General features: G+C 43.5%; 1 protein-coding gene across 1 annotated transcript in view; it reads left to right on the top strand.

Annotated features, from left to right (window-relative positions):
* Nucleotides 1-23,441, top strand: part of cadpsa (Ca2+-dependent activator protein for secretion a) — a gene marked incomplete at both ends in the record, with an annotated part of 161,672 nt that overhangs the window by 32,964 nt on the left and 105,267 nt on the right. Inside the window, 2 exons of the mRNA XM_079509744.1 lie at nt 5,008-5,121; nt 14,793-15,125. Of these exons, the coding sequence (XP_079365870.1) occupies nt 5,008-5,121; nt 14,793-15,125 (447 nt within the window). The remainder of the gene's footprint in view (nt 1-5,007; nt 5,122-14,792; nt 15,126-23,441) is intronic.

The raw sequence follows: 23,441 nt of genomic DNA, 5'->3' as shown, positions 1-23,441 counted from the left end.
ACATCACAAAATATAATATTTCACACATTTCCTAGATTAATGACATACGTAAGGCAAATAAACATACAGAAAACAGCTGGCTAGTGTGGATTTGAGCGGACCTTTGACCCTTATTAAACGAGCGGTAATCTGCATATCCTGCTGTTGCTGTCGGCAGCAACAGTAACCAGGGGCAGCACAGTTGTCTAGCAGGGAGGGCGAGGCTTGTGCATTAAAGGGTCATTTTGGGCTACAGGTGATGTGCAGAATACATGCAAACAACTTTATGTTATGTGTCCCACATAATATAATAGATAGATATGACCAGGTTTGGCGAAAGACAGAGAGACAGAGAGAGAGAGGGAGGGGGAGAGGGAATCTCAACCCATTCCTCGCCATCAGGCACATCTCCATTTGAGGCTTTGGGGAAATGCAGTCAGTGACTGTTTCATTTATACATTTTTAAATTCATTCATGGTCAAAATACGTGTTTTATTTTCTTTTCAAAATCTTTTTATTTCCGTTTTATAACAGTATGGGTGTCAAGTCACAGGTTCATAGAAAAAATAAATAAAATATCAGATTTTAGTATCAGTGACTGAGGTAAACAAACGTAGCCTACTGTATGAATCACAGAGATCGTGGGCAGACATAATGAAAAGACTGTTATTGTGCAAAACATGCCCCTTCAAGACAAAAGAAAAAACATTTTCTCCCCTTCAAGTCCCAATTTAGTATAGCCAATTCCCAATTCCCCAGCCTCTCTACAAGTACTCCATCTCTGCTAACCCCCACAATCAGTCATTGGGAGGGTGAAGAAAGCCTCCAAAATAAGTGTTTTAATGAATAGCTCTCACCACACTTTAGCAGGGAAATAAAGGAGCTGAAATGTTATACATCTGAGGAAATCTGAGCTGAGTGTTCCCACAAGAAACCTTCCCAACCAGTAGACATACACATACATACGTGCCTGACAGACATACAATCACACATACACAGTAAAAACCTTCTCATCTTCTCCAGTCCCTTAGCTCAGGGGTTCTCAACCCGTGGGTCGCGACCCCTCGGGGGGGTCGCCATTTTTTATTTTTTATTTTTTATTTTCACGATTTTTCAAAAATAGCAGACCTACAAGCTCATAGCGCGCCACTCGGTGGCGCGCTATGAGCTTGTAGATCTGCTATTTTTCAATAGCTAAATTATAACAATGCTTAAAACACCAAAAGGGGTTCCCGCCCAAAATGGTTTAAGGTTATTGTAGCAGTCAATTTATATTGGGGGTCGGGAGGGGGCGGGGCGGGGGTCCCGAGACATTGCCAAAGCATTTCCGGGGGTCCCCGGCCAAAAACGTTGAGAACCCCTGCCTTAGCTGCTGCACGTAACCCTAATTCAGACTTCATCAACTAAAGTTATTTATAAAATAATAATGATAATGATAATGATAATGATAATGATAATGATAATGATAATGATAATAATAGAAAAAGAAAAAGAAAAAGAAAAGAATGTCCGGTCTAAATTAAGCTTTATTATCTCAATCTTTATTATCTGCCTTCAGTGGTGAAGCCACTCCCTGCAAAGCCGTCTTCGCTGCCTCCAGTCCCTGCACTGTCTTGTATCACGTCCCTTACCGGTACTCTTGTCAACATTACCGTTGTCACATTCCCCCTGGGGACATCTAAAACACATGCTCATCCTGGGCACAGACTAGCATCGTATCAGGGAATGAAATGCAACAGTTACCATGGAGATGAATACCATATCCAGCTCTGGGCTAACTCTCTGGGATCAGCGTGTCCTCTTTAAATGCCTCCAAAAAACGAGTATGTCAATCAGCTTAATCCTCCGCCGTAAAATGCCCAGACAGCAGGCAGACAAAATAGTTGTTTTCTACTCGTTTCCCGGGGGAACTGAGGTTTGCCACTCTCACGTTGCTTTAAATTGCAGTACCACTTAAGCAGCTTTACTGAGCGCCGTAAGCACACATTCACCAACTAGAGACGTGCACTCCTCGGGTTTCCTACCCAGGGCCTGCAGACCTTGTAAGTGAGCCATACAGACAATCGGAATGGGATCTGAAACATCACACCAAATGTCTTCACCGAAAATAATATCCATTCTTCAAGCTCAGACCGGAATGCGACTCGTTGTGGTCTTAAGTTGTAGATGTGCTTTTTTGGCCGAATGATCGTCTATTTATAAAAGGATCATCTTTGATGTACAGTCCAACACCTGCACATGTTTGGATATGTACTAGCCTATGTTCATGCCTATTTATTTATTTATTTATTGGTTCAGATCGTGTAGATGGTGTATTTTGCCCTGCTACTAAATAGTAGGACTGGGGACTTTTTGTATTTATTCATAGGTACTGTAAGATGTATTCTGGATGTTGTATTTGCTGGTCCAAAATGTAACATTGAAGATGTGGTATTGAAGTGTAATTTTATTTCTGCCTCTTGGCCAGTTCCCACTTGAGACGCTGTCTCAATGTGTTTTTACTGGTTAAATAAAAAATAAAAAAAACATATTTTTGCAGAATGTGTGCCTATGCAGTGCCCAGAAGGAGGATACTAGGGCTTCGTACACACCTACACAACAAATGTTCAGTCCGTGTGCGATGTCTGATTGCTGTTTGATTGCTGCTCCAATTCATTTTCAATGGGAGTCACATGGTTTGACCAAACATTTTTGTTTGATGAGGGGGGAGCAATCAGCAATCAGCCATCAAACACAAATGTTTGATCAAACCATGTGACTCCCATTGGAAAAGCATTGTGGTGGCCCAAAAAAACAAAAAAACGACCAAACATTGCTTGATTGGTGTTTGGTACGTGTGAATGAGGCCTAGGGGTTAGGTATCGTTTTACATGTGAAGAGTTTGCTGTGTGTGTTATTATTATTATCTCCAGAGTTGCTTTAACATGAGGCACTGAGTCAGGGTTCTTCTCTGCTCTCTGCTTGGTGAACAGAAAGTGGCTGCAGCGCAGAGCAGGGCGGACCAAATCACAGCATGAAATGGAGGCTGGTAATTGCATCAGGGGACTGACTTATGGAAGGGCTATGATTGGGGTCCGTGATGACTAACTTAATTATCTGTCTGCCATCGATGCTGGTGGAAAACAGTGGGGTGAGAGAGAGAGTAGAGTTTCTGCTGGAATGAGAATCTCATTCCAGCAGAAACTCTACTCTCTCTCTCACCCCACTGTGACTGACAGATGACCAATTAGCTGAGGGGGGGCGGGCAACTCTGCAACATTGTATTAGTTTGTTATGGAGTGGACTGGGAAACCTATTGTATTACTTTGTTTTGGAGTGGACTGGGAAACCTATTGTATTAGTACAAAAATTCAAAGTACTAATCTCATACATTGATCTTTCAACAAACTTTTCGCCTTCTAAAGTAGCACTTGTTAAGTATTCAAAATCACAAAATCAAAATCAATGAAAAGTATATACTATGATAGTTCCATTGATCAAAGCCGGAACGGGACAAAATCGTACATGCGCTGAAAGTACATCCGGCCCACCCACCTGACCACCGATAACACAACCCTATCTCAGAGAATATAGTAAAGTATACATGAACCAAATTGCAATTCCGTAGATAAACGACTAATAGAGCCAAAAGTCAGTTGAAATGACCTCCCCATAGACAATGACACTGAAATACCTCCCCATAGACAATGACACTAAAATACCTCCCCATAGACAATGACACTGAAATACCTCCCCATAGACAATGACACTGAAATACCTCCCCATAGACAATGACACTGAAATACCTCCCCATAGACAATGACACTGAAATACCTCCCCATAGACAATGACACTGAAATGACCTCCCCATAGACAATGACACTGAAATACCTCCGCATAGACAATGACACTGAAATACCTCCCCATAGACAATGACACTGAAATACCTCCCCATAGACAATGACACTGAAATACCTCCCCATAGACAATGACACTGAAATTCCTCCCCATAGACAATGACACTGAAATACCTTCCCATAGACAATGACACTGAAATACCTCCCCATAGACAATGACACTGAAATACCTCCCCATAGACAATGACACTGAAATACCTCTCCATAGACAATGACACTGAAATACCTCCCCATAGACAATTACACTGAAATACCTCCCCATAGACAATGACGGAGGGGCGCCGTCTCTACCCAACTTGAGAATAGTAAATAATATAAAACCCGAACTCACCCAGCCCGAACCAGCCGTGGGGAAATTGCACTTCCGTGTTTGTGAAAGCCACGCCTCCATCAAACACTAACGGACTTTTAGGTTTTAGGTTTAGAATTGCAATTTCGTTCATATACTATTTCCTGTGAGATTAGGCTGGATAACAACGTGGCTGTGTTAATTGTTCAGATGGGTGGGTCCAACACTTTTGAGATGTTCAAATGATCCCTGTTTCAATACTGCTTTAGATATTATTTATGTAGATAGTTTGTTAGTTTATTTTTTTACACAGATAGGTTTGATGTTTACTTGCTATCAGTCAATCTTACTCTGTTGTTTGTTTACAAGGGTTCAATTAAGGCACTGACTCCCGTCTTACACTTTGCGAGTCGTGCTGCTGAATATAAGCGTGTACTAGATGTACTGCTGAATATAAGCGTGTACTACTGTAGATGCCCACGTTGAATATAAGCGTGTACTACTGTAGATGCCCACGTTGAATATAAGCGTGTACTACTGTAGATGCCCACGTTGAATATAAGCGTGTACTACTGTAGATGCCCTATGTAGATGCTGCTGAATATAAGCGTGTACTACTGTAGATGTACTGTACTGTAGATGTACTACTGTAGATGCCCCGTCGTGCTGCTGAATATAAGCGTGTACTAGATGAATATAAGCGTGTACTACTGTAGATGCCCACGTCATGCTGCTGAATATAAGCGTGTACTACTGTAGATGCCCACGTTGTACATGGCAAACTGACACCAAAATGAGACCTTGATTGCTCATCTCTCTGCTGTTTGTCTCCATGTTCTTCAGATCAGTAAGCAGAATTTGCAGACGGTGAAAGAGCGCTTCACGGCGTTCCTGAATGGAGAGACCCAAATCGCTGCTGACGAGGCCTTCATCAACGCTGTTCAGAGCTACTACGAGGTGAGACCCATCTCTGCATGAATGCAATCAGTGTCTCTCAACAGGGTACTCAAATGGGTCTGTTATTATGAGAGTGTACAAAATGGAACCATTTCCTTTTTCTTTGGGACTCTGATCTAAACGATTTTAAATGATTATTTCTAAAATGTTTGCAAATGTTTGACTATAATGACTAAAACAAGGAACAACCTTTTTCATGTCTTCATACAGTAGACTAGAGCAGTGTAAAGCTTTTAGCCTGTGACCCAAAAGAGATCATGCCCGGGACCCAAACTGGTGAAAATAGCAGACCTACAAGCTCACAATGCGACGTCATTCGCGCCGCGTTGTGAGCTTGTAGATCAGCTATTTTCACTACTTCTTAAACATTTGTTTTCTAATTTATGGAATGTCTTACATTTTTCTTTGATTTCTTCATGCAATTGTTTTTAATTCATGAAAATCCTTTTTTGGGAATGTTTTTTTTTTTTTATGTTTCAAAATAATAATCATTAAAAACAAGAAAGGGCCCATAAAAATGTGACCGCGACCCACAAATGGGTTCCGACCCACTGTTTGGGAACCAGTGGACTAGAGTATATCGGTCCTCACTAGTACCATTTGTCTGTACTGCGAGTCTCCGGGTGGGTTATGGATTGTTGGAAAACCTACCTGCTGATGACATCATCGATGGTGCTTTGATGTATTAGACGTCATCATGGTTCAAATGAAAACACATGTTTACATGCTTCTCAGGGAAATGTCAAGGATATAATATAAACACCATCACGTCAGTGACATTATTTCCATTGTGGTCCAGGCAAAACAGTAGGCTACAACATAAAACAGGCAATGACTGATTTGACTAATTTTATAGGCCTACTATATTAAACAAAATAAATGTGTTATTGAGGCAACAACCATGGCTACTAGTTTATCATGTTAATGTCCCAGGAAGAGAAAGGCTTTAGTTTCCAACTTTCCATTATTTCTTAAATCCTTTATTATAAATAAATCATTATTTCTTAAGTCAATTAATCTTCTTATGGTGAGCATTTGTGAGGATGGAATCGATAGGCCTACAGTATGAGATGAGATTTAACCCATTTTGGGCAGGAACCCCTTTTGGTGTTAGCATTATGTTATGCTTTAGCTATTGAAAAATAGCAGATCTACAAGCTCATAGCGCGCCACCGAGTGGCGCGCTACGAGCTTGTAGGTCTGCTATTTTTGAAAAATTGTGAAAATATTTATTTCAGAAAACTGGAGGATTTAGAAGATTTTTTTTTAAATTTTGAGGTCAGGCCTAAATGGGTTAAAAGAGGCGAATATTTCTTTTAAGACTTTTAGGACTATCTGGAAGATGAATTCATATGTTTTATTAATCAGAAGGCCCATTACATTACAGCACTGATGTCATTTCTCATACATGGCCTGACTTTTTATGCCTCTTGGCCAGTTAGTTCATGGTTGAAAAAGAGACCCTGTCTCATTGTGTCTTACTAGTTAATAAAGGTTATATAAAGGAATGAGTTGTAAGGCTATTATACCCAACGTTTCCTATTAAGTTCTATAACTTACCCGACAAGCACATATACAGTATATTACTTTATCTATCTGTTTCTCCCAATTAATTAAATACATTCCTCACAACATAACTGAAGCAGGGACTGTTTAGGCAGGGACTGTTTAGGCAGCTGAAATCATTGCTGTGATTTATAATTATACGCCTGCAGTGGTTTCTTACTGAAGCATGATTGCAAGTGGTAACACCTACTGTACAACACTTATTTAGTCTTTAGTCTTCATGGAATACATGTGTTAATTTGGTAGACTATTACCTGGGAGAGTTTGGTTTGGACTTTGGACTTTGGACTTTGGACTTTGGACAGACAGACAGACAGACAGACAGGCAGGCAGGCAGACAGACAGACAGACAGACAGACAGACAGACAGGCAGGCAGACAGACAGACAGACAGACAGACAGACAGACAGACAGACAGACAGACAGACAGAGGTTCCTGGATTAGTTTTAACCTGCCGCAGGTTAGTTTTAACCTGCCACACATGTCGGAAGCCACGGGTGAGTTTTAACCCGCCGCGGGTGAGTTTGAACCCGCCGTGGGTTAGTTGTAACCGGCCACGCATGTCGGGAGTGACGGTGTTGTCAGACTAATGCCTGTCGGACCGTTAGTATGTCTAACCAATGTATTCACTCCCTTGAGGATAGCAGTTGTCAGAGTCTGTGGGAAGAAACGTTAGAGAAGAGACAAGTTGACAATTGTAGAACGTCTGAGGCCATATCATTTGAATCTCCATGAAGATATTTTCTTACCAGACACCAGTGGGTGGGTGCAATGGAATCAATTTCATTGAATGAGACCCAAGAAAGGGCAGGTTTGGAAGAGAACGCCTGAATAAAATCACAGTTGTAATCACCTGCAGTCTAGACCATGGTCTACTTAGCCACTTCAATTATATATACTTAGTTGACTGGTGTTCCCCAGGCGTCTATACTTGGCCCAAAATAATCTACAAGCTCATAGCGTGGCGTTCGCCCATTATGACATGCTCAGAATAGGGATGCTAGTGATTATTTCCTCTTCCCCTAGAATCAGAAGCTCTCTCATATACATTGCGCCGGAAAAGGGGCATAAATTGGCAAAAAAGCCAGATGTCTGTTGTTGTTGGTGAGACTGTGCCTGTAGAGAGAAAGTGAAGTTATATTAAACTAGAGTGGTGCCACCAGCCTGCTTGGGAACAATGGGTTAAACTAGAGTGGTGCCACCAGCCTGCTTGGGAACAATGGGTTAAACTAGAGTGGTGCCACCAGCCTGCTTGGGAACAATGGGTTAAACTAGAGTGGTGCCACCAGCCTACTTGGGAACAATGGGTTAAACTAGAGTGGTGCCACCAGCCTGCTTGGGAACAATGGGTTAAACTAGAGTGGTGCCACCAGCCTGCTTGGGAACAATGGGTTAAACTAGAGTGGTGCCACCAGCCTGCTTGGGAACAATGGGTTAAACTAGAGTGGTGCCACCAGCCTGCTTGGTGCCACCAGCCTGCTTGGTGCCACCAGCCTGCTTGGTGCCACCAGCCTGCTTGGGAACAATGAAAAGCGGGAACAAGTCTGTCTTTTATGCCCATATATGAAGATTTATGTATCTGTCTGTGTCCCTTTTATGCCCATACGGAGTCCTGTGTCAGGCATGCCCAAATATGGAGTCCAGGCCAGTCTATGAAACCAGAGCTCCATGAATGGGAATTTGTGTTAGAAGCCGGTCGGTCGGGCAGGTGGGTCTCGAGAATCGTGATACACACAGATGCACATTTAGTGTGTTGTTGTTGAAGTCTCCAAGACTCTTGTTTAATTTGAAATGAAGGGACAAAAAGAGTGTGCTGGTCTCAGTGGAGAACACTTGCCAAATTGCCTTTGGTTTGATAAATGATGCGGAACACAGTAACACACACCCCTCAGAGCAGTCTTTACTCTTAATAATGTGCTGCTTGCATGGCCACGTTCAAACTAATTTGAACAACCCTGAACGATGGAATGGTTACATGAGGGACTGGCACAGCTGGGTCCCTGTGTGTTCTCTGTTGTACACCTTATATCTCCACAAACTGGAGACTGAGGAATAGGTCAATTCTTTGAATTGACATACAGTACAGAAAGTGTGAACACTTTCTGTACACTTCTTAGAGTTTAGGCTTTAAAATGTTATAAAATAATACTAATGATAACGATAATGATAATTCATAGCTAAACATTTTGTAGATCAGCTATTTTTTAAAATAGGGCTTTACTGGCTAAATTCAAAATAGTCTTTTGTACGTTTGTGTTCCGTCTCCCGGGGGACTCCAAATCTCATTTACACCTTGCATTAAAATACTATCTGCATCTGGATATGATATGTTATCTTATTTGGATACTGAACGATCAAATCTCATCCTCGCGTACCTGTCTGACTTTCTTGGAGATTCGATCAGAATGACGTGAGCCAGACCACCTCCAGAAGTGCTCTGCCAGATCTCATTGTAATGTGCGCTGCATAATTTGCGCAGTTGCTATAAGGTCGCCTTTCTTTGGAATCTTGATTCCAATCTCCTGGCACTTCTTCCTCCCATATGTTCATGAAGAGTGGATGAAACATCATCACCGTGGTTTCTAGATCTGACCACGGGAATGTTTTCTGGTCCTGCATCCTTTCCATTTCTCAGCTGCTTCCATGGTTGGTGCGTTGCACTGCCGTTGCAGGCTACTGTAGGTCCATGTCAGCCTGATGTCTGGTGGGTTCTGTGGTGCTGGCCAGTTTAGAGGTTCTTAAAATACTCCATGCATCTGTTCTCCTCTTGCTCATGTCCCGTTGTTGTCTGTCTTCCCTCTTTGTCCTTCACCGGTCATTCTGGTTTGCTGTACTTTCCCGCCAGCTTCTTGGTGATGTTGTATACTGTAGTTCTCTCATATTTCCTCTCTCTTGCTGCTTGTTCTGCCTCTGTTGTCACTGTCATTAGAACAGTGTTCTGCCTCTGTTGTCACTGTCATTAGAACAGTGTTCTGCCTCTGTTGTCACTGTCATTAGAACAGTGTTCTGCCTCTGTTGTCACTGTCATTAGAACAGTGTTCTGCCTCTGTTGTCACTGTCATTAGAACAGTGTTCTGCCTCTGTTGTCACTGTCATTAGAACAGTGTTCTGTTGTCACTGTCATTAGAACAGTGTTCTGCCTCTGTTGTCACTGTCATTAGAACAGTGTTCTGCCTCTGTTGTCACTGTCATTAGAACAGTGTTCTGCCTCTGTTGTCACTGTCGTTAGAACAGTGTTCTGCCTCTGTTGTCACTGTCATTAGAACAGTGTTCTGCCTCTGTTGTCACTGTCATTAGAACAGTGTTCTGCCTCTGTTGTCACTGTCATTAGAACAGTGTTGTTCTGCCTCTGTTGTCACTGTCATTAGAACAGTGTTCTGCCTCTGTTGTCACTGTCGTTAGAACAGTGTTCTGCCTCTGTTGTCACTGTCATTAGAACAGTGTTCTGCCTCTGTTGTCACTGTCATTAGAACAGTGTTGTTCTGCCTCTGTTGTCACTGTCATTAGAACAGTGTTCTGCCTCTGTTGTCACTGTCATTAGAACAGTGTTCTGCCTCTGTTGTCACTGTCGTTAGAACAGTGTTCTGCCTCTGTTGTCACTGTCATTAGAACAGTGTTCTGCCTCTGTTGTCACTGTCATTAGAACAGTGTTGTTCTGCCTCTGTTGTCACTGTCATTAGAACAGTGTTCTGCCTCTGTTGTCACTGTCATTAGAACAGTGTTGTTCTGCCTCTGTTGTCACTGTCGTTAGAACAGTGTTCTGCCTCTGTTGTCACTGTCATTAGAACAGTGTTCTGCCTCTGTTGTCACTGTCATTAGAACAGTGTTCTGCCTCTGTTGTCACTGTCATTAGAACAGTGTTGTTCTGCCTCTGTTGTCACTGTCATTAGAACAGTGTTCTGCCTCTGTTGTCACTGTCGTTAGAACAGTGTTCTGCCTCTGTTGTCACTGTCATTAGAACAGTGTTCTGCCTCTGTTGTCACTGTCATTAGAACAGTGTTCTGCCTCTGTTGTCACTGTCATTAGAACAGTGTTCTGCCTCTGTTGTCACTGTCATTAGAACAGTGTTCTGCCTCTGTTGACACTGTCATTAGAACAGTGCTTGCTTTCAACCCAACAATAACATGTCTTCTGCGCTGAACCGATTTGAACTTCTGAAGGCAATTTTATGCTCTGGCAAGAAAGTTTTGCGCAACATTACGCTGAAGAAGCTACAGGCTTGAGTCACAGAGTTGTTCATACAATCACAGTCAAGAATATGGCGACTCTCAGCAGTCCTTGGTAGGGTCCAGGAAGTTCCCGGTTAAATAGTAGTTTAATAGATAGTTAGCCTGGGCCATGGCTCAGCGGTCCAGGCACCTTGGCCGGTAGTCCGAGTCTGTCAGTGTGCCGCGGGTTCGACTCCCGATGGCCTTTACTGCATGTCACTCCCCCATTTCCTGTCAGCCTACTGTCTGTCCCTCTATAAAAAATAAAAAGGTGAAAGCCACAAAAAATACCATTTAATAGATAGTTAGCGACCAAATGGACCCTTATGGGCCTGTAACTCAGAGTGTGTAGAAATGTAACCGAATTAGACCCTTATTTCTTTCCATTTGAACACTTAGTTCAATTGACAATGAAGATTTAACAGTGTAGATTGGGGTCCCAGAGATAGAGATACAAATCGGATCAAATGGCGGGGTCCGTGGCCTGATGCCTATCAAACTGGGGGTCCTTGAAATGAAAAGGGTTGAGAATCACTGGTGTGCAGTGCAGTATGTTTGCCTCTAGGCTCTCTTGGCGCTGAAGATTGTTTTGTGTTGTTTCGTGTGCAGGGATCATATTAATGACAGATGGAACACATCAGAGCCATGGAAATGAAGCTAAATAGTGGGCTATGTATTACACATCCTGGTGTAAAGATAGACTTGTAGCCTACAGCTACAGAGACAGCGGTCCCTTGTAGCAGCAGCAGGCTCTGTCCTGATGTGAGCCAAATGACCAGTTCACACCATGTCAGCAGGCCTTATAGCCTTATGGCAACAACCCCAGAGGGACCCCAATTTCAGGTTCACCCCCCACAGGTATTTTTAGCAGCATTTCTGCTATGGCTGTACAGTGAAGAAGGAATAGAAGCGGTGGCATGAGTCACAGTAGTCACAGTTAGGTCTGTGTGCCTATACAATCACATGTACTAACTGGCAGAGGCACCACAATCCCATTTTTATATTGAATTAGTTTTTATATCTAATAAACAGCTTCAATTTGGGAAATGTGAAAATAACCGTCTTCCTCACTCTGCATATGCCACTAATCAATGCCCACGTGCATGTTTTGATCGATTGGTCAACCCACTGAGGAGCAAAACAGATGAGGACAGTAGAGGATAGTATAATATGTACGTACATTGTCAGTATATTATAGCAGTAGGATAGTAGGCGGATTTATAGTGAAGGATAGTATGGATAGTACTGTACATGATATGACACAACAAACAACAAGAAAATATTTTAGGAATATGACCAAAAAGTACATTTTTAAATAGATAAGAAAACATGTCTAGGGGCTAGTCGAATCTAAGGGTCTGGAAATATATACTTCACTAAAGACCACACCTTCAAACAAACAATCAGACTGGGTATCAGATATTAAGGTAGAAACAGCATTGAATTTGATGAAAATGCAATATATTTTCATCAAATTCAATGCTGTTTCTACCTTAATATGATAATAAACCATGTATTGGAATGGAGGAATGAAGGGAGGAGAGTAGAGAGAGTACAGATGAACATTGTGGAAAGGCTGGCCAACGGTAACCTGACTCCGCCAGATGGGGCAGCAGAGAGTGCACTGGGTTCCCCCCTCCTGCTCCCATCTGGGAACTCTCAGGCAGACTTGATGCCCGGCCACAAAACGGCCTGGCCAATCAGCAGCAGCTATAGACGGGATCAAGGCAGCTGATTGGCCAGGCCGTTTTGTGGCCGGGCATCAAGTCTGCCTGAGAGTTCCCAGATGGGAGCAGGAGGGGGGAACCCAGTGTACTCTCTGCTGCCCCATCTGGCGGAGTCAGGTTAGGTCAACGGCACTGTTGGCTCCAAAAAGTTGACGGGTCCACCAGCACAGTTTTGGGTCATTTTAATTACCTCTCAAAGGAACAAATCAACAAACAGTGCAAGCCGACTTCAAAATACAAAAATAAATTATAAGACTGGTCAAAACAATGTTCCAAAAAATAAGAAACATAAATTTGCACTTGACACTAAAGAAAAACAACAAAACAGGAACTTGAGTTACTGCTAACAGGCTATGCCTTCCATGAGGCTCTGGCAGCTCTCTCCTGATGTGGTCTTACTAGCCTCAAGCCATACTGAACTCTCCTCACCTGTAGCATGCATGCAGCTTCACGTTTCAAGGTTGTACTTTATTGTTACATCTTGTGTACAGAAAAACCTATTGTTGTTTGGCTTCCTTCAGACAATGCAGCAGCATACTGTAGATAACATAACATTCAAAACAACAAAACAACAAAACAACAAAAACACAGCAAGCATAGCAAACAATGAAACAAAAGGATATAATAAAGAGTGCCACTGGTTAGTTTTAACCTGACACGCATGTCCGGAGCCGGCCACGGGTTAGTTGTAACTGGCCTCGCATTGTCGGGAGTGACTGTTGTCGGACTAATAATGCCTGTCGGACAGTTATGTCTAACCAACGTATGCACCCCTGTTTCCCCGGCGGCAATTCATATAGAGCGTCGCAGTCCCGCCCCCTACCATGGCCCAGGAAATGATTCTCCGTTCATTTTCCTCATAGACATTTCAGAAAGTATTTATTTAAAGACGTTTACGCCGCAGACAAAGCCAACTCGAGTCGTGACAAATCATGACAACAAACACAATTTTTTGGGCCGAACAAATAATTAGAAAGAAGAAGAAAAACGGCAGGTTACAACACTTTTTTGTTGTTTTTCTTCTTTGTAATTATTTGTTTGGTCCAAAATATTGTTTCATGAGTTGTCACGACTCGAGTTGGCTTTGTCCGCGGCGTAACCGTCTTTAAATAAATACTTTTTGAAATGTCTATGGGAAAAATGCATTGGGATTAATTTCCTGGGCCATGGTAGGGGGCGGGACTGCGACGCTCTATACACAGTAATAAATAACACAAAAGCATAATACAAACATACGAACACTCATATGAACACTCCTCCTCCTCTACAGTGCTTGGCACCTTCCATTCAACAGGAGTGCCAGCACTTCAGAGAGGCAGGTGAATCTAGTGACCCCTTCACACAGTACTGCAGAGAGGCAGGTGAATCTAGTGACCCCTTCACACTGCAGAGAGGCAGGTGAATCTAGTGACCCCTTCACACAGTACTGCAGAGAGGCAGGTGAATCTAGTGACCCCTTCACACTGTACTGCAGAGAGGCAGGTGAATCTAGTGACCCCTTCACACTGCACTGCAGAGAGGCAGGTGAATCTAGTGACCCCTTCACACTGCAGAGAGGAGGTGAATCTAGTGACCCCTTCACACTGTACTGCAGAGAGGCAGGTGAATCTAGTGACCCCTTCACACTGTACTGCAGAGAGGCAGGTGAATCTAGTGACCCCTTCACACTGCAGAGAGGCATGTGAATCTAGTGACCCCTTCCTTCACACAGTGACAATAACAATGCAGAGAGGCAGGTGAATCTAGTGACCCCTTCACACAGTGACAATAAACACACTGCAGAGAGGCAGGTGAATCTAGTGACCCCTTCACACAGTGACAATAAACACACTTCAGAGAGGCAGGTGAATCTAGTGACCCCTTCACACAGTGGCCCACTGCAGAGAGGCAGGTGAATCTAGTGACCCCTTCACACAGTGACAATAAACAAACATTTTAAAAACCCTTTCAGTCCTTGTGTGAAATATCAGATGTCCACTGTAAAGTAAACATGCAACACTACACTACTAAACCCACACTTCTCAGCCAATGGTGATTGCTATTTAATTGGAAGCAGCTGTGTAGTGTGTGTGTGCATGCATAGTTCCTCAGTACTGTCTATAGGGCACGGGCTGCCCTGTGACAAAACATTTATATAAATTAATTCATAATCAACCCTCTGTGCCCTCAGGTGTTCCTGAAAAGCGACCGCGTGTCTAAGATGGTGCAGAGCGGCGGCTGCTCGGCCAGTGACTCGCGGGAGGTCTTCAAGAAGCACATAGAGAAGCGCGTGCGCAGTCTGCCCGAGATCGACGGCCTCAGCAAAGAGACGGTGCTCAGCTCCTGGATGGCCAAGTTCGACACCATCTACCGCGGAGAGGAGGACCCAAGGAAGCACCAGCAGAGACTGACGGCCAGCGCGGCCTCCGAGCTCATCCTCAGCAAGGACCAGCTGTACGAGATGTTCCAGGGCATCCTGGGCATCAAGAAGTTTGAACATCAGCTTCTCTACAACGCCTGCCAGGTCAGTTGCTCTCACAGTATACCTCTCATATTATATAAGTCTATTGTTGGTTGATGAAATCCAAAAGTGGCCCAATTTCCTAACTTCTTGCGAAACATTCTAAATATTGGCAATATGTTTTATTTTCTCTTGTGTCTTGTTTCTCTTGTCAAAAATACTGTCACTGGAAAAACCTGCATGAGCTCACAAGAACACACCTCATTGATGCAAATGAGCACAAATCGCAACGTGTCACTCAAAGCTACTATTTTTCATGCCATTTTTTCCAAATGCAATCTTGAATCTGAATTACAGACAAGGAAGTCAGTTTCCTTTTGTAGTTTAAGATGTTGTCATAAATGCTGACCCACAACTCACGTCACTTTTATCATTTGTAACTTGTCCATATTCAGTATCCATACACTCTATGAACAAAGGGAAGATGTTTAAATGTACACTTAAATACGAGCAGATTCATTACTTCGGTTTTGTAGAAAATGGGTTGAATGAACGCAGCTCAATTCCCCTGCATATATTATGCATGGGCAATGTACGGACGTACGCCATGTGAGCAATTATGCATATCCTGCTTTCTTTTCAGGAAAACAGGAAGGAAAATGTTTTAATGCAATTGTCTGTGCAGTGGGAAATAAGCATGTTCTCTCCCAGTCCCAAACAATTATTATATAGCTCTTTATCCATAACTCTATTTTATATCTAATATTTCGACGGCACACAGCATGGAAGTAAGTGGAACAGCTTGTTTAAGTGCAGTGGTTTTCTGAGGCGCTACTGGCCTGATAAGAGCTAATAGAGGATTGGCAGGGGTTTGCAACATGCATGCACACACAGAGACACATACTCAGCATGGTCCTACCCATCGATTGATTGATTGATTGATTGAAGAATTTATTTTGCAGAATGGGTACATTTCACATGAAAGCACAACTCAATACAAAGACTGTTACTGTGGACGACACACTGATAAAGAATTACACTTGTTCACAACAGGGTCCACCATTTTCAATTCATCAGAACATTTAGAGACGTACAAATATACACATCTATATAAAAAACAGGAAATCATGTAAAGAGGTAATATTGGGAAAAGAAGTAAGGGGGGGGAATGGGGTGGGGGGGATTCAGATTTTACAGGGGGGCAGTTTTGAATTGCAGCCGTCCGTAGGTGCCCTTTGAGAGCGGTTTTGAAGGAGTCAAGGGATTTGCATGTCTTAATGGCTGTTGTATTGGTAGGGCATTCCACATTTTGGTGGCATAGGAGCAAAATTAATTTAGTCCCTTGTTTGTGCTGAATCTGGGTTGCACATGGTTTGTTGAACTCCCTCTGCATGGTGTTGTGGGTGTGGACTTCGTTGACATTAAGGAAGTATTAGGTACATGGGTATCATGGTGGTGTAGCAAATCTTGTGGACCAGACCCATTGCAAGACGCTGTACTCTCTAAAGCAGTAGGGACAGTCATTTGTTCTCCTGTCCATAGAGAAGTATAAGCATACATACGGTATTCTGTTTGTGTGACAATAGGGGTGCAGCTACAGAGCGGTTCAGCCTCAAATGGCTCGGTTTCTTGCCATGTGTGGGCGAGACTATAATGGCTTCCCAAATGAGGGAAGCAGCATCGTGAATTAAAAATGTACTTGAGTAAAACTGCAAAAGTATTGGTATCAAAATGTACTTAATGTTAAGTACTCGTTAAACAAAATGTGCCATTTCAAGTTTTCAAATGTATAAAAATATTTTGAAAAAAGCAGATCTGCGACGCATTGTGAGCTTGTAGATTGCCTATTTTCAAATTGCCAAATGGGCTCAAGTGGTTAATGTATGTTTTTGTAATAATAATCAAAATCTACAAAGTAAGTAGTAACTGAAGTTTTCAAATAAACGCAGTGGAATAAAAGTACAATATTTGGATCTGAGATGTAGTGGAGTAGAAGTAAAAGTATTGAACATTGGAAATACTCAAGTAAAGTACAAATACCTCAAAATTGTACAGTACTTGAGTAAATGTACTTAGTAGTTACTGCCCAAATGGAGTGCAGACGCACAGTGGTCCAGGTGTTCATTTTGACAACCACACATTATTACAATATATTCAACTAGCCTATACAAATAGCTATACTTTGTGGACACTCATTTCCCAATACAGATGCAAATTCTATACACCCAAAAATATATATTAAAATAATATATTATTGTAAACCTTTTAGGGGGCACAGTGATAATAGTGATCACACTTGTTATACATAGAGGCTATTTTGCATCGATATGAATGCAAGTGTTTATTGATATTTTGACTTTGGTGTGCCGTGGGCACATAATATCCTTAAAGCAGATTAGATCAGCAGTCAATACGATAGACTTCACAATCTCAACCATCACTAAAGCCCAGTCAAACCAAATGCGATGTCTAGGACCTAGACATTGCATTTTGACTGGGCTTTAAAGTGGGCTTTCTAGGTGATTAATTTTAAACCACGTGTTGCTGGGTACCATGTCATTGTTTTCCAACCTCCCGTTAGTCAGACCGATTACTAACACTATCCCAAACCCTAACCCTAACCTCCTCAGTCTTAACCGGCCACGTAGGTCACTAACCCTAACCTCAGTCTTAACCGGCCACGTAGGTCACTAACACATCATCGATGAATGCCCAATCTTCAAGTCACCACATGGAGTCAGCGGCCTAATTGAACTGGACGATGATACCACTTCTTGGCTTCTTGTCCAAATTGCCTGTGTAGCCCTACACGAACAAACGAACAAACTCATTTTCTTGGGGGGGCCCTGGGCAGTGCTGGATTAATGCAAGGACGTAATTGCTGCAGCACAGTGGGCACCAACCTGGTGGGGGCACCAAACGGCAGGGAAAAAGGAAACTATCGTGGCAAGACCGGCAAAATTTTGTAACAGTGGCTGCTGAGGAACCGATAAAATTGTGAAACGTGTCGGCAGTACTCGCTTCTGAGTGGGTTGTAGCACTGGGCACCACTCCGCCCCGGCCCCTGGGGGTCCAAATCCCCGGACCCCACTTTGAGAACCAAGTGGCGTATGCAGTACAGATCGACCAGTGTTGTGTTGAAGGACAAGTGGCTGTCTTCACACCTCTGCATTCCACATTTCTTCTATTGTAAAATATGTTTTACGCGAGTAGATTTCTGTAAATCAGAAAGGGAGCATTTGACACAAGACATTATTTTTGCCGCTGCTACCATAGAAATTGGAGGAGAAAAAAAAGAGATGGTTGGTGCCGCTATAGCTGTGGGGGAGGAACAATGAAACACATTTCAGAACACGGGGGATTCACTGCGAATGTACTGTAGGGTTCCTGTAAAATGTGGTCTGCAAAACTGTCACTGCTGTCGGGAAAGAAACCTCGTATCTCCATATTTCAACCTTTTGATGTTTCTTCCCGTAAATGAAAGCCTTATTAATTACTTCGCCTATTACGCAATGTCACACAACGTGTTATACATGAGCTTGCATATTTGTTGTATATTTGCTATTGGGTTTTACGAATATTTAACCAATGAAAAGTATTAACAACAGAGCTTGTGACTAAACAGTAACTATATGCTGGATCCATCCATACGTACATACATGGCTTTCTCCATGTCCTAAAAAGTTGCGGTTTTGGACCCACAAGGTTTCCAGCCGACACAGCGGCGTGCACATGTAATAAAATAATAGGGCATGGTATGGTATTACGTTGAATGGCTGCTGGAAGTGAAAGCCAGAGAAAAGTGTGATGGGGTAATGGTGTGTACAGTCAAAGGCCACCTCTGAGAGGAGGCTGAAGAAGGCCATGGTAATCAGTTAGCCTTTTGTCAGTGCCGAAAGCCACCATTGTTATAGCTTGAGCAGGGCAGACACACAGAGGAAAATCCTCGGTGTTCATTTAACTAAATGTACTAAATGTGACCTTTATGAGAAAGGAAAAAAAGAAAGAAAAAAGAAGAACAAATGTGTACAAATGGATACATTTACACCATGGATGTTATTGTGCACTGCATGTGTGGTGAGCTCACCCTATGCTCCTATAGCGGGGCTGAGCCTCACCCTATGCTCCTATAGCAGGGCTGAGCTCACCCTATGCTCCTATAGCGGGGCTGAGCTCACCCTATGCTCCTATAGCGGGGCTGAGCTCACCCTATGCTCCTATAGCGGGGCTGAGCTCACCCTATGCTCCTATAGCGGGGCTGAGCTCACCCTATGCTCCTATAGCTCACCCTATGCTCCTATAGCGGGGCTGAGCTCACCCTATGCTCCTATAGCGGGGCTGAGCTCACCCTATGCCCCTATAGCGGGGCTGAGCTCACCCTATGCTCCTATAGCGGGGCTGAGCCGTATAGAGGAAGGAAGAAGAACCACTGGTCTAGTGTGTCTAGTGTGCCGGGCGGGCTATGAGCCTACTAGAAATTTGCACGTCTAACGGTGCACTTACGCCTAACGCCATGCAAAAAATCAATGGTGTTACACTAAAAACTGACCCATAGAATCACAGCTAGAAGGGTTCCCGCTGGGGACGCTGTGGGCGCTGGCGGCGTGTTCTCTCCTCCGCGTCATCAGTGCCCATACCCGAGGTGGGGTTGGTGAAAGGGCCTTTCTGTGTCTCCCCGTGTCCCCTAGGCCCTAGGATAGGTACCCTCACAAAAGACAGTATGCAGTAATCCTGGTCTCTAAACTGCCTCCCCCTGGCCAGCCGGGGCACCTGATGGAGGAGGATGAATAACATGTTCCTTCCACGCGCTACGTCCGGCCCGGGGAAACTCTCCCCTGTCAGGTGAAAAGAAGCAGCTTGGACTCCTCATCCATAGAAGGAAGCATGAGGCCAGTCCACTGCCCCCCCCAGGTTGGCAGAGGAAGTGTAGCGCCCAGGATTACGAATTGACTCTGGGTGAAAAAATGGGTTGCAAAATCGTGGGATACATTTTTTTCAAACATTAGGTAATGGCAGTCCGGCTTCCCACCATGCACCTGTAACCCAACATGCATTGCACTGCATTGACGAAGGAATTTGTGGCGCGATGCTAGGGGTAATATTGCCGAAAATAAAGTAAAAAATATATATGCAAGCACATTGAAGGTGGTGAAAGCAGCCTACATTGATGCCAGAGCAGAGGTCAATGTCGCGTGAGGGGCGTGGAGGCACGTAGAGCGCCATCACGTTTGGAGATAGAACTGGAAACAGTGTTAGCGTAGCGCAACGCTACGGAAGAAGGGGGGCGTGGAATTAACGCAAATGTATTTATGATATGGGCTTTCGGTAGCTGCTCAAAGTATTTCATGGTGAGCGCGTGTGGCCGTGTGGTTGTTGTTCCGGCAGAGAACTCGGGACATGTGCGCAGTAGTGATAGTGAACCTAGGAGTACTTGTGTTATTATTTCAGTATTTGTGGATGGTTAGTGCCCTTTATGATATTGGAAAGTCAATCATCAAAAGCTCACCTCCCTCCCGAAGAGCAGTGTGACTCATCTCTTCTGCACTGCAGCAGCAGTGATGGGCCCTGATGTTCGGGTCGGGAGGTGCTCCACATTGGAACTTGTCTAGCGTGTTCACTGTCAGCCACATTTCCCCTCTTTGCTCTCCTTGTCATGTCAGTTTCCTCCTACAGAGTTACCACTGTGAATTAATGAGCTGTGAGCCGAGAAAACTGTCTCTGTCTGTCTGTGTGTTAATAGAAGAGTGGAAAAGCTACAAGCGCGGAAGGGGCAATGGATGAGAGGATGCATTCGTGGTGTCTTGGCTGTTGCTTTCCACTGTTGATGATGCTGCTACAGTAGTGCTATCCGGGGCCAGTTATTGTTCGTGGTCTTGTATTTGTATGTGTGTAGACTATATAAAACATTAGTCCATTTCCAGGGGTGTGCGCAGACGGCAATACATAAGTATTTGCAGACTTTGAGTTATATGTGCTGTGTATACAGTATATATGCCGTAACGTTTGGAGATGTGCATGGAATGCATATCATTTGTATTGCTGATCATCCCAGAACTAAGTATCTGGCTACTGTAGTACCTTTCATATTGTAATGGTAAGAGAGAGAAAGAGAGAGAAATTCATATTGAGAGAGAGAGCGAGAGCGAGAGCGAGAGATTGAGAGAGAGAGAGAGAGAGAGAGAGAGAGAGCGAGAGCGAGAGATTGAGAGAGAGAGAGAGAGAGAGAGAGAGAGAGAGAGAGAGAGAGAGAGAGAGAGAGAGAGAGAGAGAGAGAGAGAGAGAGAGAGATATGCACTGCTCTATCTGTTCACTTCATGTGGGACAAAAACTGTTACATTTTGGGGACTGCTCAGCGGTTTCCTTTATCTTCGATATGCCTGCTGACATGATGGGACATTGACTTTGGGGATAATGTCAACAGTGAGGATGTCTTCAGAGCTGTTGGGAGGATGCAACAGGAGGGAAAATAATGTATTCTGCAAATAACCGCCATCAGATTGAAAATTGCCTCAACAATCCTCTATTGATGCATCTTTTTAAAATATTGCTACAAGGCTAATATTAACGGTACCATACCACAAAGCATCATATTTGAAAACAAAGTTAATCTAAGTAAGGAACAACGAACTGTGTACTTGAATCTGTAAATGATGCATGTGGCTTTTATGGCTTCATTGATAGATTGGTAGGCTGACAGGAAATGGGGAGAGAGAGAGAGATGGGGAGTGACACGCAACAAATGGCGTTGGGATCGGGACTCGAACCCACGACACAATGCTATTGTAGTCTAGGTGCCCGGACCGCTATGCCACCGGTCCAGGCCAGAAGATGATGTTTACAGTAAGCTGTTTGATATACATGGAAACGCCCTCCCACTCATAACACACAGTGTGTGAGGACTGGGGATGTAAGGCCCTAAATGAAAGAATACGTCTAGAAGTCTGCAGCGTCTGTGTCTTCTCTCTGTGTGGCGATGTGTAGCCAGCAGCTAGAAAGGATCCCAACAAGGCTTGCAGGACTGTAGCCACGGCATCACATTGTGAGCTTATGGAACGTCTATTTCCGCTTTTCACCATACTGTACAATGAAGCAAATAGGGCTTAAGTGGTTAAACCATTGTCCGTATGGACCAACCCTCTATTAAATGATATCCTTTGCCAATGAAACGTAATCCTTGTGACCTGTGAATGACCCCATTATGAAGCAGTTTAACCCATCAGTCTTCGCATCTGCTTTGGGGCTGCTTTTGAACCAGATCTGAGCAGGGGCCTCCCCTCCCGCCACGTGGGCTATAAGCATGATGCTGCTTCCCTCATTAGGGGAGCCATTATAGTCTCGCCCACGCATCGGAAGAAAGAGAGCCATTTGATGCTGAACCGCTCTCGAGCTGCGCCCCTATTGTCACACAAACTTGGGCTGGCAAAATAATATATGTATGCTTACTTCTCTGTGGACAGGAAAACAAATGACTGCCCTACTGCTGTATGGGTATAGGACTGTCACACTCTGGTCTGAGTGAAGGTAGTGTAGGCCAAAATTGGCACTGAACAAGCTCTCAAAATACTCCAAAAAAGGCACTCATGGCAAATCCTTCAGCAAAATCAAAACCGTTTTTAATTCACCTTTGCAGAGTCACATGAAATGGTCATTCAAAGAAACCAAACACAAAATAGGTATTTACAGCCCACTGGCCAGCTTGGCTCTTTCAAGGTCTGCTCTGCTCCATACATTCCTACATTGATTGCTGGGCAGTGGCAGGTGCTCCTTATAAAGGCTAGGCCCCTCCCATTTAGACCAAACCAACCCCCGATTGATTCCACAATCGAACCAGTGCATCATGTCCATCATGTCCAGAGATATCACAAATCATTCATAAGCATAATACATTTTAAAGTGTCACATACTACACTATAAATGATTCCCATAATATAATCAAAGTCTCAAAGAGTTCTCTAAACAAAACCCTCCCACTGTTGGCATGTTCCCCACACCCCACAGCTAGTAGTTTCTCCCTTCAATGGAGTAAACAGTCAATTAACTACTTTGAACAAGCATCACACAATATATATATATATATATATATATATATATATATATATATATAGTCAAAATAACAAATATCACTCTGCAATCATAAATAATAATAAGAACATGTTAACATTTTGAACTGCCACAAGGACCATGCTGAGTTTGTGTCTCTGTGTGTGCATGCATGTTGTGAACCCCTGCCAATCCGCCATTAGCTCTTATCAGGCCAGTACGTGCCTCAGAACAGCACAAATGATATGATTACACGGTAACAAACTAACACACATACTGTACACCGCGTTGGGAGTCAGAAAGGGAAAGGCCATCTCTTTTGATGAATGTGCCTTGGGC

This window comes from Electrona antarctica (genome assembly GCF_951216825.1).
Source record: "Electrona antarctica genome assembly, chromosome: 9".
NCBI classification, from domain to species: domain Eukaryota; kingdom Metazoa; phylum Chordata; class Actinopteri; order Myctophiformes; family Myctophidae; genus Electrona; species Electrona antarctica.
Note: the sequence above shows the minus strand (reverse complement) of the source record. Positions and strands in the feature narration are given on the sequence as shown.